Source organism: Lobosporangium transversale (genome assembly GCF_002105155.1).
Source record: "Lobosporangium transversale strain NRRL 3116 chromosome Unknown BCR41scaffold_5, whole genome shotgun sequence".
In the NCBI taxonomy this organism is placed as follows: domain Eukaryota; kingdom Fungi; phylum Mortierellomycota; class Mortierellomycetes; order Mortierellales; family Mortierellaceae; genus Lobosporangium; species Lobosporangium transversale.
Window position 1 is genome coordinate 81,595 of NW_019028983.1, and position 24,835 is coordinate 106,429.

General features: G+C 40.3%; 9 protein-coding genes across 9 annotated transcripts; 4 read left to right on the forward strand and 5 right to left on the reverse strand.

Moving 5' to 3' along the window:
• Positions 1-693: 693 nt before the first annotated feature.
• BCR41DRAFT_392908 (hypothetical protein) lies at positions 694-2,581 on the reverse strand (the record flags this gene model as incomplete). Its single annotated transcript, XM_022028518.1, has 4 exons — positions 694-1,673; positions 1,801-1,897; positions 2,199-2,384; positions 2,549-2,581. The coding sequence occupies 4 exons, from the start codon at positions 2,579-2,581 to the stop codon at positions 694-696; spliced, it is 1,296 nt and encodes a 431-aa protein (XP_021884619.1).
• A 2,024-nt stretch (positions 2,582-4,605) lies between these two features.
• BCR41DRAFT_300791 (ribosomal L29e protein family-domain-containing protein) lies at positions 4,606-5,426 on the forward strand (the record flags this gene model as incomplete). The annotated part of the gene is made up of 2 exons (XM_022020593.1): positions 4,606-4,642; positions 5,290-5,426. The coding sequence occupies 2 exons, from the start codon at positions 4,606-4,608 to the stop codon at positions 5,424-5,426; spliced, it is 174 nt and encodes a 57-aa protein (XP_021884620.1).
• Positions 5,427-6,686: 1,260 nt separating this feature from the next.
• Positions 6,687-8,227, reverse strand: BCR41DRAFT_419316 (hypothetical protein). Its single transcript, XM_022029741.1, has 2 exons — positions 8,096-8,227; positions 6,687-7,857 (listed from the first exon to the last, which is right to left on the reverse strand). The coding sequence occupies exons 1-2, from the start codon at positions 8,133-8,135 to the stop codon at positions 6,896-6,898; spliced, it is 1,002 nt and encodes a 333-aa protein (XP_021884621.1). The 5' UTR covers positions 8,136-8,227; the 3' UTR covers positions 6,687-6,895.
• Positions 8,228-11,616: 3,389 nt separating this feature from the next.
• On the reverse strand, positions 11,617-13,844 carry BCR41DRAFT_300379 (S-adenosyl-L-methionine-dependent methyltransferase; the record flags this gene model as incomplete). Its single annotated transcript, XM_022020567.1, has 6 exons — positions 11,617-12,091; positions 12,205-12,310; positions 12,425-13,013; positions 13,142-13,207; positions 13,571-13,651; positions 13,803-13,844. The coding sequence occupies 6 exons, from the start codon at positions 13,842-13,844 to the stop codon at positions 11,617-11,619; spliced, it is 1,359 nt and encodes a 452-aa protein (XP_021884622.1).
• Positions 13,845-13,973: 129 nt separating this feature from the next.
• Positions 13,974-14,681, forward strand: BCR41DRAFT_419318 (Trm112p-domain-containing protein). Its single transcript, XM_022029742.1, has 3 exons — positions 13,974-14,204; positions 14,370-14,459; positions 14,573-14,681. Exons 1-3 carry the CDS (start codon positions 14,025-14,027, stop codon positions 14,672-14,674), a joined length of 372 nt encoding a protein of 123 aa, XP_021884623.1. The 5' UTR covers positions 13,974-14,024; the 3' UTR covers positions 14,675-14,681.
• Positions 14,682-14,741: 60 nt separating this feature from the next.
• Positions 14,742-16,552, reverse strand: BCR41DRAFT_177842 (hypothetical protein). Its single transcript, XM_022019747.1, has 4 exons — positions 16,312-16,552; positions 16,091-16,211; positions 15,861-16,012; positions 14,742-15,780 (listed from the first exon to the last, which is right to left on the reverse strand). Exons 1-4 carry the CDS (start codon positions 16,513-16,515, stop codon positions 15,031-15,033), a joined length of 1,227 nt encoding a protein of 408 aa, XP_021884624.1. The 5' UTR covers positions 16,516-16,552; the 3' UTR covers positions 14,742-15,030.
• Positions 16,553-16,735: 183 nt separating this feature from the next.
• BCR41DRAFT_347003 (hypothetical protein) lies at positions 16,736-18,288 on the reverse strand (the record flags this gene model as incomplete). The annotated part of the gene is made up of 4 exons (XM_022023003.1): positions 18,010-18,288; positions 17,549-17,619; positions 17,144-17,191; positions 16,736-16,987 (listed from the first exon to the last, which is right to left on the reverse strand). Coding segments are annotated over exons 1-4 (421 nt in total), but the record flags the coding sequence as incomplete, so codon positions are not given.
• A 528-nt stretch (positions 18,289-18,816) lies between these two features.
• BCR41DRAFT_347005 (S-adenosyl-L-methionine-dependent methyltransferase) lies at positions 18,817-20,407 on the forward strand. The gene is made up of 4 exons (XM_022023004.1): positions 18,817-18,994; positions 19,197-19,321; positions 19,468-19,558; positions 19,671-20,407. Exons 1-4 carry the CDS (start codon positions 18,848-18,850, stop codon positions 20,355-20,357), a joined length of 1,050 nt encoding a protein of 349 aa, XP_021884626.1. The 5' UTR covers positions 18,817-18,847; the 3' UTR covers positions 20,358-20,407.
• A 605-nt stretch (positions 20,408-21,012) lies between these two features.
• BCR41DRAFT_347007 (hypothetical protein) lies at positions 21,013-24,665 on the forward strand. Its single transcript, XM_022023005.1, has 4 exons — positions 21,013-22,223; positions 23,029-23,159; positions 23,289-23,873; positions 24,007-24,665. The coding sequence occupies exons 1-4, from the start codon at positions 21,265-21,267 to the stop codon at positions 24,570-24,572; spliced, it is 2,241 nt and encodes a 746-aa protein (XP_021884627.1). The 5' UTR covers positions 21,013-21,264; the 3' UTR covers positions 24,573-24,665.
• Positions 24,666-24,835: the final 170 nt, after the last annotated feature.

A 24,835-nucleotide genomic window follows, 5' to 3' on the forward strand; every position in this document is an offset into this window, starting at 1 on the left:
CACTAGCAGCTATCAATATATATAACCAACCAACTTTACTTGAGCACGAGCCACTCTTTGTTGTGCTGATCACAACGCGACATGTGGCCGTACAGCGCTACCGTGATGTGAGTGCAATTAGGGACAGAAAAAAAAGGGATCTTCAGGACCATCACCAACTGAAGAGAGTGATCTTGCATGGCGTTACTCTTTCGGCATGTAGCCCCTCTTCTCTTGAGGAAGATGTAGTAAAGTGTCACTGGCTGATGGCAAGCCAACAGATAGTCGAACGCATTTTTTTTTAAAAAAAAAAAAAAAAAAAAAAAAAAAACCATGTCCAGAAAGGCATTTCCTATAATGAGCCAGGTATCCATGTGTGGTTTTGTCGTATTATGGGAAAAGATTGTTTGTAAAGTGTGCATCAGGGCAAAAGAGGAGGGAAAGTGGGTTCAGAAAAAGAAGTGCTGAATATTTTATCAAATAGCCTCCAAATAGCTATTCCGTTCTTCATTGAAAGTCAATAGAAGTGAGTCGCTCTAATTCTATCGCGATTGATTACCATCTTAAAAACCCCAAGACATAGGATACTCCGCACTAAGTCTCTTCAACTTTTATGATTTAGCAGGTATCAAATATCATTTTGATAGCAGGCTGGAATGATAGGATGATATGAAGATATCTTTTTATTATCCGAAAGCTATTAAGATTCAACTATTACAACTCCTGGTGCTCGCCATTCACAACTTCATTCACAACCTCATCCTCAACCTCATGGGATGTCTCAAAGTCTTCATCCCAAGCCTCCATAGCTGCAGTGGGATCAGCTGAAAGCTTGAGGCATGCCTCGAGAGCATTACTCATGGAGATAGTAAGTGCCAAGTTGATGCGTGCAAATTCCTTCACTTCATCAGTCTCACCCAAGTTGATGAGCTCCTGACGATACTGATCCAACAAGTCAGCAGAGAAGATGGGACGTGATGACAACAAGGCATCGTTTGAGGTAGCGATGGAGTACTTGTCCATGAAGTCCAACAGCATAGCAGATCCAGCTGCAACACGCTTCTGGTCATCGGAGGCGGAAGCAGAGGGAGCGGGCATGTTCGTAAGAGCGTCCTTGATCAATCCGCGATACACATCTGCGAGGATATAACACTGTGAACCCACCGCTTCAGTCTCGTTTTCAGTCTGGGACATGGACCTTTTACATCCAGTGACTGCATCAATAAGCTTCTCGAGGTTTGTAAGAAGGTCTCTCACCCTTTTAACAATACCCCTGATACCTGGAATCCACTCGAAAGGCCTGATTGCAAGCTTAATCGAACCAATGACTATGCGAATTGCACGGACCACGCCTGCTGTGAGTGAATTGAGTCCTGAAGAAATGGCAGCAATGGGAGCAAGGGCGATCCTCAATATTCCAACTAAAATGGAAGCACCAGGGATTCTGCCCAAATCCCTGGCCAACTGGTCAGGCAAGGTCTGAGCAAACTTTTTGAGCTGCGCAAAAGCGTTGTCACACTCGGGCGCTACAACATTAGCGGCTGTGTCTGGATCACTGACGACCGAGATGTCATCCGCAACTTGCACTCCCGATTCCTTCAGCAAGAACATGCGTCTAAACTCCAGCTCACTAACTGTGTCGGCCCCCTGACCCCACTCATGCTGCAATTCAGCTGCATAATAAGTTTGTCCCTCTAAGAACATGTGTTGTGATAAGGGTTGTATACATAGAAATGCCATAACAGTAGAACAGAAGAGAGGAGAAAAAGGGGTTAGCATTCTCTTTTTATTAGTCCTATCCTACTATTATACCAACGGTACCTTGCTGTGGGACTGCATGCGCTGTAAGGCAAACTGCTGCAACAAGGCAGATGGAAGCAATGATAGCTTTCATTGTCACAATGAGATACTCAATTGACTAGATGGCTGGTAAGTCAGAGGCGAAAAGGTTTGGAGTGTCTTTGGTTCATATAATGTAGTGGAGATGCTAATGAAAGAAAGAGAAAAAAAGTTTGATCAAAGTATTTAATATATATAAAAAATAAAATAAAATAAAATAAAAAAAACCAGCTGGCATAGGCATAGCATTTTTGTAAGAACAAAAAGGGTCTAATGCGATGTTCTCTCTCAAACTGAGAGAAATTAAAAAGGAGTGGCAAGTAAAAGGATTCAAGTGGAAAAATAGAAAAAAAAAAAAAAAAAAAAAAAAGGGCATTTACCTGAGATAGAATTCCCATTCCACAGTTCGCAATCCTCCAGAACTCACCACAACCAGGCCTAACTCTCAATAAGCCAAGAAACCGGTTGTTGCCGATACCACTATGGTCACTTGCTCCTGGACTAAATCCCCTCTCTAAAAATATACCAATGGAGGCGTTATTATAATCTAAAAGCTGCGCCGACATCTGGACGAAAACGATAAGAGAAAGTAAGAAGCATGGCCTCACGGATATCAACCCGACATGATTGTTGGTGACTCTTTATTCGAGACCCCGTCAATATTCACCCGTTTTTAACAAATCAGCGTCCTCAATCCTACAGAAACCGCAGATGAGTGCGTCAAGTATACCTTGGCTCGATCCTCAATGTCTTTTCCGACCATTGACAAATAAAAACAATAACTTTTGATGGAAGTACCTCATGTTGTCCCGCCTAGAGAGGCAAACTTTAGTGATAATAACGATTGAATACAGGAATGATGGCCCGCTCCAAACTTTCATCCATGGGTGATGTACTTCTAAAAGAGTTCCTTCTATATCTCGCCGACTATCTTTTGATCAATGGGACTGAAACTCAAGATCCTCAACCGTCCTTGACCAGTCATGGCGATGCTACTTCGACCTTTTCTTTCCTTCAATCCACATGGCTCCTATACAGTATTGAAAAGGGCGAACGACTAAACCAGCGACACCATCATCGCACTATGCTCCATACCAATGGAGTAAATGGAGGCCTTATGTGAGTAAATGCATTTAGGACAATGCTATGAATACCACAAGTGTAAGGTCTTGTTTAATTTTGATAAATATGTACATTTCAACTTACTTTTTGTATATTCTATCTCATACACGTTATAATTTATGGAAAGGTGCTTTCCGTTGCTTCCGAAGGGGCGGGTGCATTTGGTCTGGAAGTATAATTTTATTGTACTCTCGTTAATCGTAGACAAGCTTCCAGTTTCCCTGTTCTCCTCTTGCCCTTTGGTTTCAAATAGAGCTATTTTGCCACTTTACTAGTAATCATTAAAGAGAATGTTATGGATGCGATACCCCATCAAGAGCGGTGTTAAGTTGGCTATCAAAATCATCTTTTATTGCAAAATACCGTAACAACCTAGTAACTGCACGTAAATTAAAGAAATGAAAAAAATAAATAAATAAATAGATCTGCCCCGGCTCCAGATAGAATTGCGATTTCTTGATGGCGAGCCAGGGCAGGAAAGAGTAGAGCAAGGGAGAGAAAAGGATTGAGCATGTAGCCTTTAAGTTGCCATGTTATTCGACCTGTCCAGCTAAGATCAAACCAAACCAGGACTAAATATAGGTTGATCATACGAACTGAGAAGATCCCTTGCATGATGCTTTAGAAGGTAATTGTGCATGTATAGGTTGGCATTTCCAAATCGTTCGTTCCAATTTTATGGCTTGACTTAGTAAAGGGTACCCACCATCTACTGATAACCCTGGCCATCCGGCTACCCAAACTCATAAATACGGTTGCACGACATTTTCCTAATTTTTTCTCCTTTTTCTTCCATGTCCTACACATACTACTTTTACCATTGCTAACAAAGGCTAAAAGTTTGGTCGACTGAACATCTAAGAAAGGGAGAGCAATGAGGTATATGGTGTATGGAGATGTGAACGTTGTAGCGATACACAGCCCAAGTTGACCGGTCTATTTTCATGATAGATATCCTAGCCCAATTACAATGATGGAATGATGTAATATGCCAGACCTAGAGCAAGATACTAAATGTCACTAAGGATGTGTGACCAGCATCCAGGAGGATTGATATTGCTTAAATACAACGGTGGGACGCAGAAGAATTCTGGTTTCTTTTTTGCAGAGACGCGACCCGCTTCACGTGCACCACAAGCCACTATTTTTTTTTTTTTTTTTTTTCAGAGCCAGCAGGTGCGAGGGGTTCAAAGAGATGTGTTGGACGTGCTACGAATTTGTTCTTCCTCTAAATTTACTCTTCGATTTTACGAGGTAGTGCATCTGGACGGATGGATTCATGATAAAGGCATCAAACTGAGAGAAGCATCCATTATCCATCGGTTGACACATCTTTGCATTCTCACTATCAACGTCAGCAATCATTCTTTGCTTGGATAACCTTGATTTTTTTTTTTACTGAAAACTTTCTTTCAGACATCCACCATTGGCATTACTTTTGGACTTGCACATGCAGAACATGTTCTGGGATATGGCAAATCTAAAAAAAAAAAGAAAAAAGAAAAAAGCCTTCAATATTTCAAAATCGGATCCCGACATTATTACTTGGGAAGAAGAACGACTTCATCAGTCTCCTAAAAATTACATTCTAATTATGATCTTAACTTTGAAAACTAACAAAGTTACTCTTACTTATTTCCATTCTCAACTTTCAGCTAGTAAAAAATGGCCAAGTCCAAGAACCACACCAACCACAACCAGAGTACGTAATATAACGTTGCAATAAGTTTTTCATTTTATTTTCATCTTTATACGTTTTCAGGAAGAGCTTATTGATCAGGAAAGGAATGGGACAGATGCAAAATTGAACAGTTTGCAAGGACATCGGAATGACAGCAAAAAAAAAAAAAAAAAAATTCATGTATGAAAAGATTTCAGCTGTTCTTTTGGCTTTTTCATGGCGACATCAATTAAAGAAAGAATTGCTGTATCGGCTTCAAATGTCATGAGGTTCGACATTATACATTCGTATGTATTACGGAAAGTCAGTCTTTCAATATCATCCAGAGATCTTGCTTTCATAATGAAGTAACCGGGCCGCGCACGGTGTTTTCTGTTATGGAAGCAATGTCTACAATGCCACTTTAAGATCTTCCTTGATAAGAAAAACAGTGCCCAGCGGCCATTATTTTATACGCCTTGATAACAGTCTGATCAACAACATCTATACATATTTTACCAAATATTCTCCACCTAATCGTTATCATACACAGGACGCGTTGATTGTTGTTGAACTAGAATAAATGTGTCTGGACCTTGATTAGGTTACATATCATTTTATACTTTCAAAAAGTTCATTATTTCTTTTTTGCTGACGTTCTTTATTCTATTATTATTTTGCTTTTACAGACAAGAAGGCTCACCGCAATGGTATTAAGAAGCCAAAGACCCAGCGTCACCCTTCCCTCAAGGGTGTTGACCCCAAGTTCCTCCGTAACCAGCGTTTCGCCAAGCGTGGTTCCGCTGCTGCTCTCAGGAAGAACTAAGAACAGAAAAAGAAAAGTCTTGTTCTTTTAACCTTCAAGTTGTAGTGTTGGGAAAAAATCATCGCATGGGTGGACTAGAAGAGATCCTTTTTTTTAAAAGAAAATGACAAAATAAAGACTCTTTGCGTGTGCTCTTGAAATTTCTTCTCCCCTTTTGTCCTTTTGTCTTATGATTTCCAATGCATCCACAGACCTGGATTGCTGAACATTATTCCTTATGCGCTATCGAGAGCTTTTCCTGATGAATTATGGGCTCGAGAAAATAGTCCGACCGGTTCAGAGCCTCCTCAGTCAGAGTCCGCTAGAGTATCTGCCGTGTCAACAAGAAGCAGCTTACGCTCCAAAGATTCAACTGACTCTCCAATAATTACGCAATCAGCAGATCTAATTGCGAAGATTGAAAGCCTTGGTGCTTCTCTACCTTATGTGCACCAGATTCAAGATCAAGAAGTGCCACGAGTAACGACTACTGATGATCAGCAAAAGCAACTTTTAAAAGATACATACAGCTTTGGACACCTTGGTATTATTATCCTACTAGAAAGGTTTTTATATATTTTCCTTGCATACTTTATAAGCACTCGCTTGTCTGGAGTATGTTGCGACTAGCAGTCATTTTTGTGGGTTTTTACTATAGCTTAGATTTTTACCCCTGGATCATACAGTTTTATATGCTTGGCTCTTGGGTGATGTGCAACACATCACAGAAACAAGACATGATACTGATGTATATATTTCATAGGGTTGAAGAGCAACACATGTAAACATGATATATTTGGCGCATGGGGTTGATGTGCAGCACAACACAGATCACTTTCAAAATATTACTCGTCTTTCTGCAAATAAATCTTCACATCCATTCTTTAACCAATCCCATGTTCAAACTATTTTGCATCCTTGACGGACAATCCACGGCATTCCCCGTTGAAGTCTCGCCAGAAGACACTATCGGCGACCTCAAAGAAGCAATCAAGAAGAAAAAGAAAACGACTTCCGAGAGACTGGTGCCGACAATTTGAATCTCTTCCATGTCTCCATCGTAATCGCTAACGATGAGGACACTTATTTTCCATTTTTGTCGATCAATCGACCTGATAGCCCACTGGTTACACATCATAACTTGGTGGCAAAATTTCAATATCAACAAGCCTTTTTTTTTTTTTTTTTTTTTTTTTTTTTTTCAAACATTTCCACAATTGACCTTTGCAAAAGACAATCCCATATTCTCATAAAAAATATTGTTTTTTTAATTATTTTATTGGGTTTGTTAAGCAAATTATGTTGTTACATGTTTTTTTTTCTTTTTTTTTTTTTTCCAAAGTATGAAAGTGGGTTAATAGCAAAGGTGATATCAAATATGTACAGAAGTGAGGTTTTTTTATACAAGCAAGGCAATGATGTGCAGATGATAATAATACTAGTAATGATAACAAGATGCAAAGGTAAAAAAAGAAACACTTCTCCACTTTTTAACGGAAGAGGGTTCTCATGAGTGTGGAGAACGGAGGTAGAGTAACGGGTCCTTGTGATCCACGGAGAGGGGCCAATGTGGAGGCGTCGAAAGCAGAATAGTGAGAAAAGGACTCTTCAGTTTTTGAAGCGTAGTTGTAGTTGTGGTTGTAGTTATTGTGGTAGTGGGAGTGGTAGTTGCTACTACTACCACTGTTACTGCTGCTGTTGCTGCTATTGTGAAATGGAGTTTGATTATGGTATCCTTGCATTTCCAAAGATGACAAAGGCATAGGCGATGACTCTGGCGTAAAAAGGGGAGACGTTGGTGTATCAGACTCAGAATCAGACATAATCATTGACATTGGTGAAGAGTTCACAGACACTGCTGGTGGTGGCGAGGGTGATTGAAAAGCACTATAATTATTGCGTTTTGCCACAACTGAATAAGGGGAAGATCTTTGTTTGCGAAGCGAAAACGCCAACAAACGAGGCGAAAGGGATGGCGAGGGTGATAATGAGAGGGATGAGGATGACGTGCTGATAGTGTCGTTGTTATCATTGTTATCGTTGTTGTCGTTCTTCTCCTCGTCCGTGGCGAGGGCAACCCTCATAAATGGTTTGATTGAGACATGTGAAGGAGAAGGTGAAATCATTTCACGCTGCTCACGGATCTCTTTCTTGGATGGCTTTGCAATATGGATACGCAAATGTCGAGTGAGCTCATCAGAACGTGAGAAGCGCTTTTGACAAGTGGGGAAAGTACATTGGTGGGGTCGTTCACCAGTATGGGTGCGAACATGTCGAGTCTGATGCTCGAGGCGGTGAAAGGCCTTCGGGCAGATTGGGCATTTATATGGACGTGGAGCATCCTCGACGCTTCTAATAGAAGAGCGCTTATATTTTTGTGGGGAAGCCTTCATTTTCACATTCAAAGTGGTGGAGGTGGGGATGGTGGCAAGTGAGAGAAGCGAGTCAGCGGCTGCGTGGACAGAAGTAGACACAGCAAACAACGAGGACATCAGAAAAAAGGAGCAGTTTAGAAGGAGAGAGAGAACAGTTTAGAAGGAGGTGGGGGAAGAAAGAAAGAAAAAAATAAAAAATAAAAAATAAAAAATAAAAGAAATAATAAAATAAAAAAAAAATAAAAAAAGCAGGGTTGCTTTATATCTCTTGAATGTATTTATCTTTCTTTGTATCTGCTTTACGGTTTTTTTTACCTGAGCGGGGTGCAGAAATCCTTATCTCCCGTGTGGCCATATTTGTTACATTGCGTACATGTTGAAGGGGGAAAGACAAATTAAGACCGCCGTAGTCCGTAAGTCGGATTCTCGATTGAATTGCAAATGAATAGCTAAAAAGATGTCTGTGTGTTTTTTTTTTTTCTGGAGAAGACTGACTCAGCCAAGGATAAGTTTTATTTAGCAGATGGAACAGGGACAATTGAATAATAGCAATAAATAAATAAATAAATATCCAAATCTATCTGTGTCCTATCGTACTGAATAGTTAAAAATACCCTTGTAACAAAAACAAACGACATATTGATTACACACTCACAAAACATACACCCGTTCATTCCATTCTATTCCACGAGATAAGGAAAAAAAAAAAAAAAAAAAAGGAGTTCAGACCATTTTATCCATTCACGACATCATTGCTCAGTGTACGACTTGTGTGAGAAAGGGATAAAATGCATCAAGTAATAAATGTGTACCAATGGGGATTGAGAGGAGAAAGAGAAGGAAGGATAACTATCGAATCCGCAACCATTTTTTTTTATTTTCAATCGATTGGAGAAGGGGAGGAAGTATTATGCGGTATCATGCGGTGTACGCCACTTCTCGATGTCCCAATCCCAATATCGCCGCAGTAATCCGATCCAATGCTTGGTGACCTTGGGGTGACGAGATGTTAAAGCTAAAGTAAAATAGGCATCTTTAATGCCCTCATTTTTTTTCCTTTTTTTTTTTTTTTTTTTTTTCCAAGTTATGCTGAGCCGTTCCTACTTTCCCCTCCACATCTGAGTACCCTTTATTTTCTTCAATCCTTACCCAATCACCGAGTCATCAAGAACCTGATCATGACAAAAAAAAAGTAAAAATCGAGAAAAGATGGGAAAGTTTCTTCCTCTGGAACCAGATCATCGCTTTCCTTTTCCTCCTTTCATCTTACTTTTTTTCTTTTTCTTTATTACAATGATATTTGCACATGTTAGTCGTCTTTCAAAGACAACTAAAGTATATCGTTTTTAAAGATTCAGAAGAAAAGGGACCATTCCTTTCAAACCTGACCCTAATTTTTTTCCCTTTTTTGTTCAATAAAAATAACGCGTCTCATAGGTTCTCTTTTGTAAATTCCGTTCTATCCTTTTCCATGGCAATTTCTTCTCAACGTCCTAAAGATATTTCCTCCAAATATATCTTTATGCACTTTTCCGCTCTTGGGTACATAACACCATATGTAGCATATTGTAACCATTGCTAACGCAATAAACCCTTTCACGGGAACTACGGGCAGATGTGCAGAGTATACAAATAGATATATATAAAAAACATGTATGGATATGGAATGGACATCTCTGTAGACCTTTATTTTATTTATTTTTTTAGTTCAGAATCTTGGAGGAAAATGATAAAGCAGATTTGCTCGTTTGTCGAATTGTCGATTTGTCAAAGCGGATTTCTAATCCATTCAGAGTTTGAGACTACAATTTTCAGACCCGCGAGTCAATTTACTTGACGAATGGGAACTTGTTAATCCTTCCGAAAACTCTCCATTTCCTCCCGATAAGCATATTCAAAGAGGTTTACATAAACATCATCTTCAAATATGCGACGTTACTGTTAATGACAGCACCTTTTGTGGTCGCCACCAATCTTCTGACAATCACCTCTTGTCATTTCTGGATCAAGTTGTATAAAGAAAGAAGAAAATTTTAATAATCTGTTACTTGATATTTTTTTTTAATCCATTATTACCTATTGATATGCCCAACAAAAAAATAACTCTGATGGTTTAGAAATTAATTGGAAGGCTCTCTGAAGTATATACAAGGAGGAATGTGGCCTCAGCATCAAGACTGATCTGGTATAACATCACCCTTCATATCCGGCCGTGACCTAGCACCACAGGCGCAGAATATCCAGCCTTCTGAGGCCTATCAATAGCTTTTTTTTTACTTGTATCTCGAGAATACGAAAATTATGATTGTTTCACTAACAAATTTATAAGGGGAAAATACATCACGCTTCTACGGTAGTAGTATTTTAATGTACAGGGTAACACCTGCTAGTAGAATATTTATGAATGCCGACAGCTCCATATCCTGGTGCCTGTTGCTGTTAGAGACAAGGGCTTGAGCCTGCAATCAATCGATTGTATATATATATATATATATATATATATAAATGTGTGTCTCGGATGACAACCATTTTTAGATCAGTGTGGAGACTCGGCAACATACCTCTTGCATAAAAGAAACCAAGAGGTAGCCAGTATGATTTTTTTTTGTTTATTTATAAAATCGGAGTAGAAGATAAGGACAGAGGGAGTGAAAAATGACGAGAATTGGTAGATGTGCAGAGCAAGTGAAAGTGAACGTAGTGTATCATGATGATATAGCTTGTTGCATTATGATTTTTGCTTTTACTTCCTCGGTATGTTCGCTCTTGCGAGATCTCCAAAGTTTTTGGCAATTCGCCTCCAAAGAAAACTATCCATGTTATAGATATATTATTCATTTTCATCAACAATGAATATAAAAACGACATCGTCATGCTATTGTTATCGCCAATTTCATTTGGTCATGATACCTTATATTTTTAATCTAAAAACGATGATTGAATTGTTCTGGTGGCATTTCACTACGTGACGGACTTGCAACAATACTCGCAACAAGCGAGCCAATTGGCTGCCAATACACTCGAAAGTATTCAAAAAATATAAGGTATCATGACCAAATGAAACGGGCTATATCTTTACTTGTGGTGGCTATGACTTTTGGAGCTTTAGAGACGGAGTATTTTGATTCCCCACCTTTTTTTTTTTTTTTTTTTTTTTTTTTTTTAATGTACGGATGTATAAACGATTAATTCGGAACTGAGTTTCAAAGTTAATGAAGGAAGAACTAATTCCAGTGGATAACTTTAAATCGTCCCTCGTGGGAGTAAAAAAACGGAGTTACCGTGGGAGGAAAAAAAGAAAAAAAATATATTTTTTTTATTCAGGGGTAACATGTACACGTATGCGGAACTAGCTAGCAGGCAGGCCGGAACGGGGGAAAGATCATTCTTTGAATACTCCAGTTCCTATCTTTTATACATTCTGGAAATAAAAATTAAAGCATATAATAATAATAAGACATAATTTGTACGCTATATATTAACATAGGCCATTCTAATGCTTTTGATGGTCTTGCTGTTAGTTTGTTCTTGACGACCACTAACGAGCTTTTTTTTTTTTTTTTTTTTTTTATGATGGTGGACATGTATACAAATGAAGTATTGTCAGATAAGCAATAGTCGTAAGTTGGAGGAATAAAAAGAATAGTTGGGCGAAGCACACATTAGCAACTCAAAATGTGATAGTCAAACGCGTGTTTAATCCAGATAGTGATTGTGAATCGCATGTTTGTGCAAAAAGGACGTCTAAATGGGCACAGCCTTCTTCGGAGGGATCAAAATGGCAATTGTCGCGACATAAAGAGTATAGAGCTTTGGTTGTAATAACTTTGTTTAGATCATGGTTGGCTATTCTTCTTTTTTTCTTCTAACTCCTTCATGTACGCTGCTACACCTTCGGACCCCCCCTTCTGATAAGCTTCCTTTAGTTCCTTTTTCCTTTTTGCATTCTCAACAGCACTAAAGGCGAAATATCGATCCCTAAATCCGAAATGGCCAGGTCGTTTAGGTGAAGTAGTCGACTTATTCATGTCTCCTGATGGCGCTCCCAACCCTGTCTTGCTATCCCAGTCTGCCACCTTTTCCATTGTAATCAAACGACGTGACCATTGTCCGAAAGCTTGTTCACTGTTTGAGATGAGTTCCATGCATGGATGCGTCGGCAGATCATCAATTGCATAATCTTCTGTAACTGTGGGTAACCAATAGACAAGCCTGCCTCCGCGGACAAGGTTCTTAACAGCGAACATTAATAGATCTGCTACTACTTCAGTCATCTCATATGGTTTTGTTGGGGGTACATAATCTGGAAGCCTATTATAATATCATAAATATAAAGTAAAGCAGTTGCAGTTGAACAAAATGATGTTGCAACAGACGGCAAAGCAAAAAAAAAAAAAACATAGTAAAAATAGGTAAAAACTTACAGATGTGCAAGAACGCCTTCCTCAACAGCCATACGGGGCTCAGTGGCTTGCTTAGCAGGATCCTTACGTCCCAGCGTCTTGGCACCGGCGCGAACGCCATATGGGGCTGTTTATAAACGAATTCAATGGAAAACTCGGTTAGCAGAAATAATAAGAAGAAGAAGAAGAAGAAAGGAGGGCGACGATTAACAGAGTAAAGATAAGAGATATGAAAACGTACGATCGGTCACAATGGCATCAAATATGCCTCCATTGATCCGTCTCCAGGGCGCATGACAAACGTCAAAGACCAAAGCATCTAGGACTCTTCCTTTCAGATTATATTGCTCACAGTTACTGTAAATACTAGCTTTGCCCTTTCCACGGATCTGTCGTCCATCGATATCACTACCCACAGTCATGGCTCCGAAATGTGCACAAGTCATTAAAAAGCTTCCTGTGCCCACAAATGGATCGTAGACCAACTTGCCTGACCCACATAATGCCTGGTTGGCCATGATGAGAGAGAGCTCAGCGTCCATGGTAGTATTGCCGATATATCTCCGTTTCTTCACATTGAATTTATCAATCAAATCACGTCGACCATTTCCAACAAGACGACCCATGTAAAAAGTATGTGCCACAACCGAATCAGGCTCGATCCCATAGTCTGCAATAAGCAAAAATTCTTCTTCTGGATTTTTGAGATCAATTTTGCCGAGAAATCCTGTGAATGAGAATCGGTTGATGATCTGAGGCTTATCTTTCATTTCAATTGTACCGCCGAATGTCACTACGGAGAATTTGAATGTTGTATGCAGGTATTGCGGCTACCCAGAGGTATGAACCCAGGCAAGATTAGTTTCAGTACGCTCGATTTTAAAGCTCATAGATATGTACAGCAAATCCGTGAACAGAAAAAAATCGGAAAGAATAATGGGTGCGAAAAGAGACATACCCATCGTTCAGGATGTTCTTTGACCTTTTCAATTAAATCATCCCATGATGAACCTTTCCCCCAAAGCTCTGTAATAGTTCTACATATTGATGGGTGCAAGAAGACAGAAGCTATTATTAAAAACCTCATTATTTTCTTCATTCTTATGATCCACGATGTCTGCCGGTCGACCATGTCATGTCATGCAATTGAGTTGTATAAAGCTTCTTACTTGATAAGGATTGCGCGCTTTAGTAACAGGGTTGCTTTCTCTGCGGACTCGATTTCAACGATCAAGAAAGGGGACTAAAAGAAAACGAGGGGTAAATATACATATACAGAGTCAGAAAGAGAGGAGAGGAAAGTACGATCTCAACAACTACTTTGCAGAAAAGCTAGATAACATTTGAATATGACAGATCAATTCCAGTTTTTTATATCTATATGTACCTCTAGACTGTAGTCACTTGGATTATATGTCATCTGCACATTCTCTATGGTTGCCAGCGCCTCCAATTCTGGTAGACGAAACTACAGAATCAAAAAAAAAAAAAAAAAAAAAAAAGATATTCAAGTTGTGAAAGGGAAAGGGTTATTGTTTATGAGTAAAACAGAGCTGTAAACCTTTATCTCAAAAATAATAGTCAATTGAATGCCAGACTGGCAGTAGTCTTTCTGTTACCTCCTCATGCTGCTGTGCAAACTGAATTAGGAATTGAGGCATCTCTAAGGTTGTGTTGAATAAAAAGGCTGTGTGCTTTGCTTGCGAAAAAGGCTGGCGCAAGGGCCATGTGGCTTATATCCTGTTTACCTTTTTCTTTTTTTCTTTTCAGGCCTTGGCCTTTTACATTCCTTACTCGGACACCTGCTCACAATATAAACATTTGTCAAAAACATAAACGCCATGAGACTTATTACCCATAATATGCTTCAATGCCACGTCAAAGGCTGCAATGCAAATAACTTTCCATTAGAGTTTCAGGAAGTTGAACTCGAGCAGGAGGAGGCAGAAATGAACGAAGACTTTTTGAGGAATATGCTCACAAAACTGGAATACGATGCCCTTGTCAGTACTTGTCTCAAGGTAAATCCAAGGCTAAAGGAGTGAAAACCAGCATTTTTTTTTCTATTCTCGGAATCTCGGGATTAAGGAGAAGAGTAGATAAGAAAAGAAAAAAGAGGATAATTTCAATTGAGCTTTTTTTTTTTTTTTTTTTTTTTTCTCTTTTTGAAAACATGTGGCATTCAGCTCGGTATTAACGATCTTCCGGCAACTATGCCCGCAGATGCCGCCTACAATGACGAATTCCTTCAGATCCTTCACCGCGTTATCCTTGAGGTATATACCATTATGCTATCGCTCTCGTTAATCGGAACAAATTGGCCAACATTCTTTTTTTATTTTTTTTCCAAACTGACTTGACTGTCTTTACTTTTTGATTAATAATATAGACGCATGTAAAGTCTGGAAAAATGATCTGCCCAAACTGCAAACACATTTACAATATTCGAGACGGCATTCCCAACATGCTTTTGGCAGAGCACGAAGTTTAGAACGCATTCAAAAAAATAAAAATAAAAAAATTAGAAAAATAATGCAAAAATGTAACGACAACTATCCTATAGAATTTAAGAGATAGTTTTAATGAAAAAATCACTGCAAGCATCAGCAGGAAGGACAATATGCGATTACGAGCCGGCCTAAAAGGCTGTACAAAATTTGCTATTCGAAACTTACTATGAAAGTAACAGTTATTGAAAGTATATAATAGTTGATATGCTATAGACTATTAGGGTGCATTGTATATAATGGATAATATTGAGTATATGGTATGATAGTTTTTGTCGATGCGAAGCACTGCTGACGCAATGATAAATAATAGTAATGATAATGGTAATGGCCAATAAGCTCATGGTTCCATGAGTGGTTGTCCATACGAATGGTCATATCGATGAATTGAAATCTTATTTTCCTGATCATGGGACATTCCTGAGAAATATTGCTCCTGTCTACCCATAGATTGAGGAGTATGTGGTGCTACGTCCGTAGTCTTGATCGCTTCCTCATCCCTTACTGGCAATGCACCCAAATGTTGATCTCTCTCATGTTTCACACCCTCCATATGACCCATGGCCGGTTCTGTCTCCGAAACAGACGGGAGTAAGGCCAATGGTGGTATGTGCTCGATCTCCATGAGTTCTGGTGCTGGCGTCTGATCCTGACTCGCTTTTCGTTTCGTGTACTTGCGAGGAGTGTATGGTCGTGCTGTAGAAGATCCAGAAGACTGGGCTGCCTTTTCTGCTTCCTCCAGTGTCTCCATAAGAACTTCGTGGTTACTAGCGTACAGACTGTTGTTAATCTTCTTCTTCCTTCCTGGTGATTTACTTCCGGAAGGGTCCCCATTCGACGGGGACCCCAAGCTATCGTCCTCGATGATCCATTTTAGTGGCATATAGCGCCGGCAGCGATGGGCGTTGGGCATTTCCTGAATATACTTTATAACGCCTAAATTCGTCAAGCCGTACATGTCAGGTCCTGAAGCGTGGGTCTTGGCATTGTAACCGAGCTCCATCAACCCTTTTAATGCCAACTCCCATGCGCCGCTTGACGATGAGTGCCGAAAAACTTTTTCTGGCATGTCTTCCAGAGTTATTTGAAACTACATTCAAGGAAAAGGACAGTATAAGTTTGTTTGTGTTAAGATACGGCAAACATGAGAAGCCATGATTATAAACTTACAATAGGTTGTTCTCCTCCGTCCAGGATTTCATTGATAAAATAAGTTTTTTTAGATGTATCGGAGAGCGAAGTATATTGTTTCTTGCTGCGAAATCCAACTGGAAAGATGTAGCGATGGTTGTGGTACCCCCTGCCTTGCCATACAATTCTGCCTACAGTGTTGAAAGTTGGCATTAATAAAAAATTGGTTGCAGTTCATCCCTTCGCTCCCACGTTGTCAAATCTCTTACCCATGTTTTCTATGATGACTTCATTCGTGCCCTTTCCGACGACGATCGGATAGTTTAACGAGCCGTCTGGATTCGTTGGAAGTGGAACTACAGCACGCGGCCTACCACGGTCCGCTCGTTTCTATAATGGAATATAAAATGTATCGACGGTTAACTTCAACAACTATTAATATCTGTTGTGTACAAACGACCCCTTCGCTTTAAATATTGCTAACACTTGCCGTGGCTCGCCTTGTTTGCTTCGGAGCGCCCTCTGGCTTCTCCTTTTTAACAAGAGCGCCTGCCCTAGATGGTGCCTGATTAGATGTATTAGATGTATTGATATTCGCTGGCCTGTTATCCATTTGGTTGTTGTAACCACCATTGGCGACGCCAACAGTGGAAATATTGCTCGAGTCTGTCATGCTCGTAACGTCTCGAGACATTTGCAGTCCATGACTAGAAGTAGTATCTACAGCAGTAGATCAAAAAAGCAGGAGGTCTGAGGTCAGAGCCTGTATAAAAAGCCTCTTTCACTGTCTCCCCAAAAAAAATAAAATAAAATAAAAAGTATCCAGATATTTTTTGGATTTTGGATTTGGATTTTGGATTTTGGATTTTGAAATTTTGATTTTTGCTTATGATTTCGCTAACTGTTATTCTGGAGATGAGCTATGCTTGTTCTATTTCATTTGGATTGTGGATGCGGATACTGATGTCGATACTGATGTTGACTGGTGATTACCTCTTCGGCCCCTGCCTGATAACGCCTGTCTATTGTTATCAGAGACATCTGCACGACCCGCGCTGGACCGCCCATGACGTGAGTCACCATGTCCCTCATCTTTAAAATCGTCGTCATCATCATCGTCCAAGTCGCTTAGGTCATCGAAAGATGTATCACTGTCACTTGATAGCCTATAATGCGAATGTAAACATGTTTGTGAGTTTTAAAATCGAAGGCAAGGACTAGTCATATGCAATGATGCGCAACATTAGGTGAAAGCAATATGTCTCGGGACAATAAACTCTATCAATGAGCGCTTTTTATTGTTATTTTGATCTCCAGCTTACCCTGACCCGGCCATTTGCTGCATGTCGCTCAGGATATCCAATAGATGGCTAATGAATGATAAAACGATAAGAAGCGGAAAGAAAAATGCGGACAAAAATAAATGATTAGGAAAGTAATTAAATAAGGGACGCGTGCGCCATTAGGTTGTAGGAAATAAAAGAGCACTGAGGATGTCAGGAACACAATAAAAATGCATGGAAGGGGCAGGGCGTTGAATGACGTGGCAACCATTATGCGACAAAAAAAATCGGAAAGGAAAAAAGCATGAAACAATGAACGGAACAAAACAAAACAGGGAACAAGACAGGAGAGGAAGCATAAAAAAGAATTGTAATCATGCATTGATTGGGTGTTTGTTCGTGGTAACAACAAGTTTTCCTCTTTCTTTTTTTTTTTTTTCTTACTTATTCTCCTCCTTGAGTTTGCGTGCCTTGAGACGAGCAGCTTGTAAGTCGTTGGTATATTGGCGCTGGGTCTGAAGATGGGCCAATAAACCATCAATAAGAATCATTGGTGAGATTTATAAGAGCAAGCATAAGGAAGTGGCGATAGCGATCATGGAATAACAAAAAGAAAGTGCTCATTATTGCATTAATATGGTTGTTTAACAGACTAAGCTTTTCGGGGGTGATAGGATGGTAAGAATCAATGTACACACAAACGTCCTCCAAGACATAGTTTTTGCAACGGCAATTCAAAGACAGGACCATTCTTCCTTTTGTTTTGGTTATTATTATTTCTATTTTGTCCGTCCGTTTCACACAAAGGAAAAAAAAAAAAAGGGGGAAACGCCCAAAAAAGAAAGAAAAAGAGAAAACAAAGCATGGATTGACTTGGGGCAGATTGTTTTTCATCTTTCACATACCGCTGACACTCTATCAAAGCGTTCACGTAGTCTGAGATATTTCTCTTTGAAGGAGAGAGGCTCGTCCTTCATTTTGGCGAGGTGGTATGTGTGAAAGGGGTATAAGCCGCAGTGATATCTGGTGATTATAAGGTACTCAGTGTTGCAAATAGAACGGAAGAGACAATAAATAAATAAATAAGAATGTGTATGGGGATCCGGACAGAAGGAGAAGAAGGGGGGGAATGAGAGAAAGAGCGAGTGAAATGAAATGAGGATGGAAGAATGAATGTCAGTCCCGTAGAAAAAAAAAAAAAAGAAAAGAAAAAAGAAAAAGTTTGACACGCGAATCAGCTTCAAGAGCCTTGCACAAACAGAGCAAAAGAAGGGATGGGTGTGTGAGGAGAATAAAAGAGAGAGCGTGTGTAGAAGGAAAAGGAAGAGAAGAGAGGAGACAGTTTGGCTCGGGCGAAGTAAAGGAAAAAAAGAAGACTCGAAAGCGAGAAAGCGAGAAAGGTGCTGCGCTTGGCAAGTAATGTAATGCAACAAAGCAACACAGCACTGCAAAAAAAAAAAAAAAAAAAAAAGCGGGACCTTTGAAGAATACAGAGCAACATACAATATAAACACAATATATTACAATAAATGATATTATATTTGTACATGTTCTTAATTCACTTCAAGCTGCACAAGAACCGTAACTGTCGCCGCATGGCATTCTGTTTTCTATTGTAGTAGAAAATTATACTTGGGACATGGACTGCTTTTTTAAGAAAAAATGCAATATATAATACAATGAATATTGGAATATGAATAATAATGGAACTTAATTTTTTGGATACAAACGTTCATCAACCAAATGAGTACATCCAAAAAGAATCCATTGCACATTCCTTCGCCATTCCAGGCGGAGGAGCCAGGTATGACCCCGGAGCAAAAGGAGCAAGAATATGTTCATAATGTATACCAGGTTATTGCGCCTCACTTCTCGGCTACTCGCTACAAGGTAAAATAGAACTCGATATATTTCTATTTAGTCTCAGGACCATCTATGTTCGTTACCCAAAGTAGAGAGTCTAGGGGCTATGCAATGCAAGAGCTTCGAAGCATGGCCGCTGCGTTCTTTTATGCGCGTACTATCATTTACGCTTACTACCACCCTTTCGGCCCCTGGCTTTTGATGTCTAAATATACTGCGCCTTCATTAGCCATGGCCTGTTGTCGAAGAGTTTCTTATGAACATGCCTGCAGGATCTGTTGGGGCAGATGTAGGATGTGGCAATGGCAAGTACATTGGTGTCAATCCAAGCCTATTTATGATCGGCTCCGATAGGTAAGAGATGTCAAATAGGAAATAAAAGCCAATCATTAAACCCACAATATGAAGAATGGATTTGTACTGACCACATGTTCCTCTTTTTTTTTTTTTTTTTTTTTTTTTTTTTTCTTCTGGACTATCCGACATTACTGTGGAATTAGGAGTTCAAATTTGATTAGTATTTGCAGTGAACGTGGTCATGAGGCCATGGTCTGCGATGGTCTCGCACTCCCTTACCGACCACAGTTTTTTGTGAGTGATCCACGTACTGCCCTCTATATCTGCTATCTACACTCTGACCGTACTCAGCCACTAACCTCTGCATCGCCTTATTATGCATGAATATAACAATCACTGAATACAGGATTTTGCTATTTCCATTGCTGTAATTCACCACTTTATCACTCCGGAACGCCGCATTAATGCCATCGAAGAAATTTTGAGGGTCGTCAGAGTTGGAGCGAAGGTCTTAATATTCGTTTGGGCATTGGAACAATCGGGTAAACGAGACTTTGACAAGAATGTACAAGATGTCTTCGTACCCTGGGCAATGCCCAAAAAGGCAGAACCCAAACAGTCAAGAGATCGGACTCAGTCCAGAGCACAGGGCGTCAGAAGGAATGAAAGATCGAATGTTCATCAACAACCTTCCACGTCATTATCATCACAATCATCGTCAGCTGCAGTAACAACAGCGATGACAAGTCTCAACGAGGCCTCATCGATTGACGAACCACTGGATCAGCTAAAGATGAAGAGCGACCAGGCCGACAAAGATCAGGATCAAAAGGTTCTCACAACGCATAATTTGACCTTTGAGGAATTTGCGTCGACTAGGGAAAATGCCATACAGCAGACCAATGTACAAAATGAACAAACCCAGCCATCTGCAAAGGAATCTGAAGCAGCACCTGTGTATAATCGCTATTATCATCTTTTCCAGAAGGGTGAGCTCGAGGAATTAGTGGTGAGGACCAACAAGGCGTCCATAGTGCAATCGGGCTACGATCGCGATAATTGGTGGTGCATCTTAGAGAAAACGACCTCGTAAATAACAACAAACAATTAGATCTGATTAAAACGTTGTACCACAATTTGGACTTTTGGCGTGACAGACCGCCACCAATCTTTTAGAATTCTCGTGATAAAAAATGTTCTGTCGATGGTTGTGCGTTTGTTTGCATTCCGAGTAAATACTTTTTTTATGACATTAGACTTACTTGACTTGACGGAATGGAGCTAAAGTTTACATGCAAGCTTATAATGCAGCTTAGCGTAATATGCGTTGCATCATGACAACAGTAACATCATCTGGCAAATATTAATAAACCATTTCTGCCAAAGGTTCCATCTTCCTTCTTCATGGAGTATCGGCTTAATAGATATTGAGTAGTTGCTTTTCTTTCAAGGCTGGCACATTTATCCAGTATACTCTAATCAATGCTCACTTGAGCTCTCACACGCCCACATTCATTCCTTGTTATGAGGAAATAGAGAATAGAGACAGCAAAATCTGCAATTCCCTCGACGAAGGTGCCACAAGAGCGCAAAGCAAGGGGAAGTGAACGGATGTTGTGTTTATAAGCAACGAGCGAGCCAGTGTCTGATTGAATTGACTGAGCTCAAACATTTTTTTTTCTGCAACTCAATATGAACTTGTGACTCGAGCTTTTTTCTTTTCTTTTTTTTTTTTTGTCACAATGCGTCTTGTCTGTTCACTCTCTCTTTCCCATCGCTTTCCTTTTTACTTTGTTCTCTCAACGCTCCAACACCTGCAACACTCCCCCTCCCCTTTTTTTACCCTGCGTTTGCATACATTTTCTGTTCTTCCATTCCTTGCCATCATCTATATCTTTATATTTATCTGTGTTGCTGATTGTTAACTGCACTCTCACCTTTTGATTACTCCTCTCTAGTCTCCAACAGCACTTTCTATCACATTTATCTACTTCACAACCATGAGTTCAAACAGCGAGAATCGCCCTTATCTCCGTCAGACACAAAGCCAGGTTCAATCTAGGAACATCACTGTCGCCACTACAGGTCTGCCTCTCACTGGTCTTAGAAGCATGCGACGACTCTCTGAGGGATCTATTCCGGCTATCCCTTCGTTCGATGGACACTCTAAAGAGCAACCCACCTCCATTCCTATCAATACCCTCTTGGCAACAACGGCAGCAACAATCTCCACATCGGCAACACAAACAGTCACCACTGTCAGCTCATGGCCGTTTGCAACTGGTACTGTCTCGGACTCATCATGCTGCTTACACTCTCCAACAGTCTCTAATTCCTCATCACAACGATCCGAAGGACCTTCACCAGCCTCCACACCCGCATCATCAACACCATCTTCGCCTTGCTCAGCTCCAATTTCACCGGCTTCATCTTGCTCACCATCACCTACAGCCGCTTCCTTTAAAAGTTCATTACATTATCAAAAAGAGAAAAAGGAACCTCATTGTACATACTCAATCTCATTCGAACCTCTTCCTCCAACTAAGGAGATCGCAGATAGGGCTCAAACTGTTGCTGAAATGGTCAACGGAACCGACTTTGATCAAACAACGACAACAACACCAAGACAGATGGGCGCAGTAAGTACGACGACTTTAACAACAACCGCATTAAAATCGCAACCAACAGAATTATTGGATCTTCCAACAGAAATTTTGCAAGAGATTCTATGTCGACTGGTTGCACCGAAGAACTTTGTTCGAAGCTGTCGTCAGATCTACAATCTCTCGCGATCACCATCTTTACGAGCCAAGTATTTGTGGCTTCTCCATGGTCCCGACCAGGTGTTGTCCCGTAAGACTGTTGAGCTGCACAAGCTGACAAGATCAATCCTTGACTCCCCAGTTGTCCTGCTTCTCATTGCTATGGGAGCTGTCTATCGTGATCCAGAGGAATTTATGTAGGTTATGTATTGGATGCTAATGTTGTTTATTTTATTGGATTTTTCCTTCCCCTCTTTTTTCGTTTTCTTCCCCTCTTTTTTTTTTTTTTTTTTCGACGAGAAGAGAGGAGAAAGCAGGACTGTTCTCGCTTGCGTGCAACAACAATCTTATCAGGAGAAAGTTCCATGATCATCATGAGCAGTCTGTCTGCTTCCTTGCATCACCATGAAAAAGACAAAAAAAAAGTGGAACGCCTCTTTTTTGCTTAGTTGAAATGTTTTGCATGCTCAAATTCTGTTGGGCGGAGATCAAGGAGACGATAACGACACACCACACAAAAGTGCTAAAAAAAAAAAAATCAAGTCTATTTGCGTGGATCAAAACAATGCACTGACATCAAAAATGAATGTGGGGTTTGAAGAGGAAAGGGAATCGACATTCCCCCCCCCCCCCACAAACAACACTTGTGAACATTTACACAAAAAAGAAAGACCAGAGTGTTTGCCTTTTGTACTTTCTTGTCAAACCAGTCCATTGGCTTGATCATGCATCGTGCCAGACTCAAAATGAGACGGAGCGCAAATGAAGAACAAGGTTATCGGACCATCGCAGCAAATCATTTATCATTATTATTATCAAACAAAATTTTCATTACCCAAATTGTCCACATGTCATCATTATCTTCTTGGCATTTGCCAGCATTATCGACGACCTCGCATGAAATTCGACTGCTTAGATAGGTCCATTCCAGTATCTGCGATTATAAAGATCTATATTTCTGATGAGCCCTTTTTTTTTTTCTTTTTTTTTTTCTCATAATAGTTTCCGATGGGCTTGCTCAAAGGGCCACGTGGATGTCGTCTGCCATTTACTAGAAAACAGTGAGCCAGGGATTGATCTGAGGTTTAGATCTGACTGGTTTTTGCGAGAGGCTGCTAAGAATGGCTGTCGAGGTAAAGAAAAAATGTGTCAAAGGGGGGGGGGGGATAATCAAGTTTTTCGTTCCTTATTTCAAAGCAAAGAGGCATGGACTTAACACATTTGTATCAACTTTTGCCAATCACTTCTATGGCTACCACAAGACGTCGTTGCAATCCTCCTTCAGCAGCCAGACTACATACCTTCCGAAAGTGGTCTGAACAAGGCCTTCGAAGCCGCATATGAGCAATCACATTGTAGTACTGTTAAGGCACTTCTCGATTTTGCTGAAGCTCGAGGTGCTATTGTGCAACAGCTGGAAATCGAGCAACGGACAGCAGTCTCAGGACCAGGGACATTTCCGGTATCTATTTTTCAAAGCTCAATCCCCTCGACCAGGAGAGCTAGGAGGGTTATGGCAGGAGGATTGTTTATACAAAAGGACGCTGATAAAGCCCTACGTTATGCAGTCCGTGGAAATGACGTGGAGATGGTCAAGTTATTAATGGAATATGAGGCAGATGTTCATGCCTTCAATGAGGAGGCCATTCTTGTGGCCGCACAAAAGGGACATGTTGAGATTTTGAAGTTGTTAATCCAAGCAGGTGCCAACATCGAAACCAAGAATGGAGCCCCTCTGCGACAAGCTGCAGAGGCTGGACATGCAGAGGCTGTCAAAGTATTGTGTGAGAGCGGTGCAGATACGATGCTAGGAGGTTGTAGTGCTTTACGAACTGCAACGTCTCAAGGTAAGCCCAGAAAATCTATTTTTTCTAGCTAGTGAATCTTTTTTTTTCTTTGTTTTGTTTTGAACTCGCATCTTCGGGTTCATAACAGCGGTGGTTCTCTACTTTTGCTTTTTTTTCCCCCCCTTCTGAATAGGCTATGATAACATCATTGCAATACTACTGGACCATGGAGCAGATGTCAACATTCATGAAGGAACACCACTGCAATTAGCATGTCAACATGGCCATGAGGCCGCTGTACGAGTGCTTCTCCAGTATGGCGCTAATCATCGATTGGATGATGGTGCGGCTTATAAGATGGCGCTGGATGCCAACCATGAAGGAATCAAGGCCCTTTTAGTCCAAGCTGAGAAGACCATGCGTGCCAAAGAAAGAGAGCTAGAGAGGATGATACAGCAGCAACAACAACAAGAAGGAGGCATGATGACGCAACAACAACTCCAACCCTTGTCAATACCTCCTGATTCACGAGTGTATACCGGGAACTATGGTAATTTCTCACCCATTCCAGGAATTTCATCGTCGTCAATGTCCTCAGTCCCTTCTGCAGAGAACGCAAGACGTCACAAGCGGTATTATAGTCAAATATCGAATCCACTCTCAGTAGCAGATTTGTTTCGGTCTGGATCAGTATGTGGTCTTGTGGCCCTAGACGATGAAATTCGGTCACGACAACGAAGCGAAAGCAATCGGTTATAGATATTTCCATCATAGCTTACATTACTGAAATGCAATCAGTAGATATTTTGTGGCAGGAATAACCCAAAGCTTTTTTTTCCGTTTTCCCTATGCTTTTTTTTTTTTTTTTTTTTTTTTTTTGAGCTATGTCAGTTTTATATGCTTGAAGTAGTGGGATTGAATAAAGACATGAGTAGCTTGGATAGGGAAATGAATGAGATGTTCATACGTTTGAAGTCACTGTGACATTAATAACCCTGAAGCTGTCAAGCATTAAAATATTA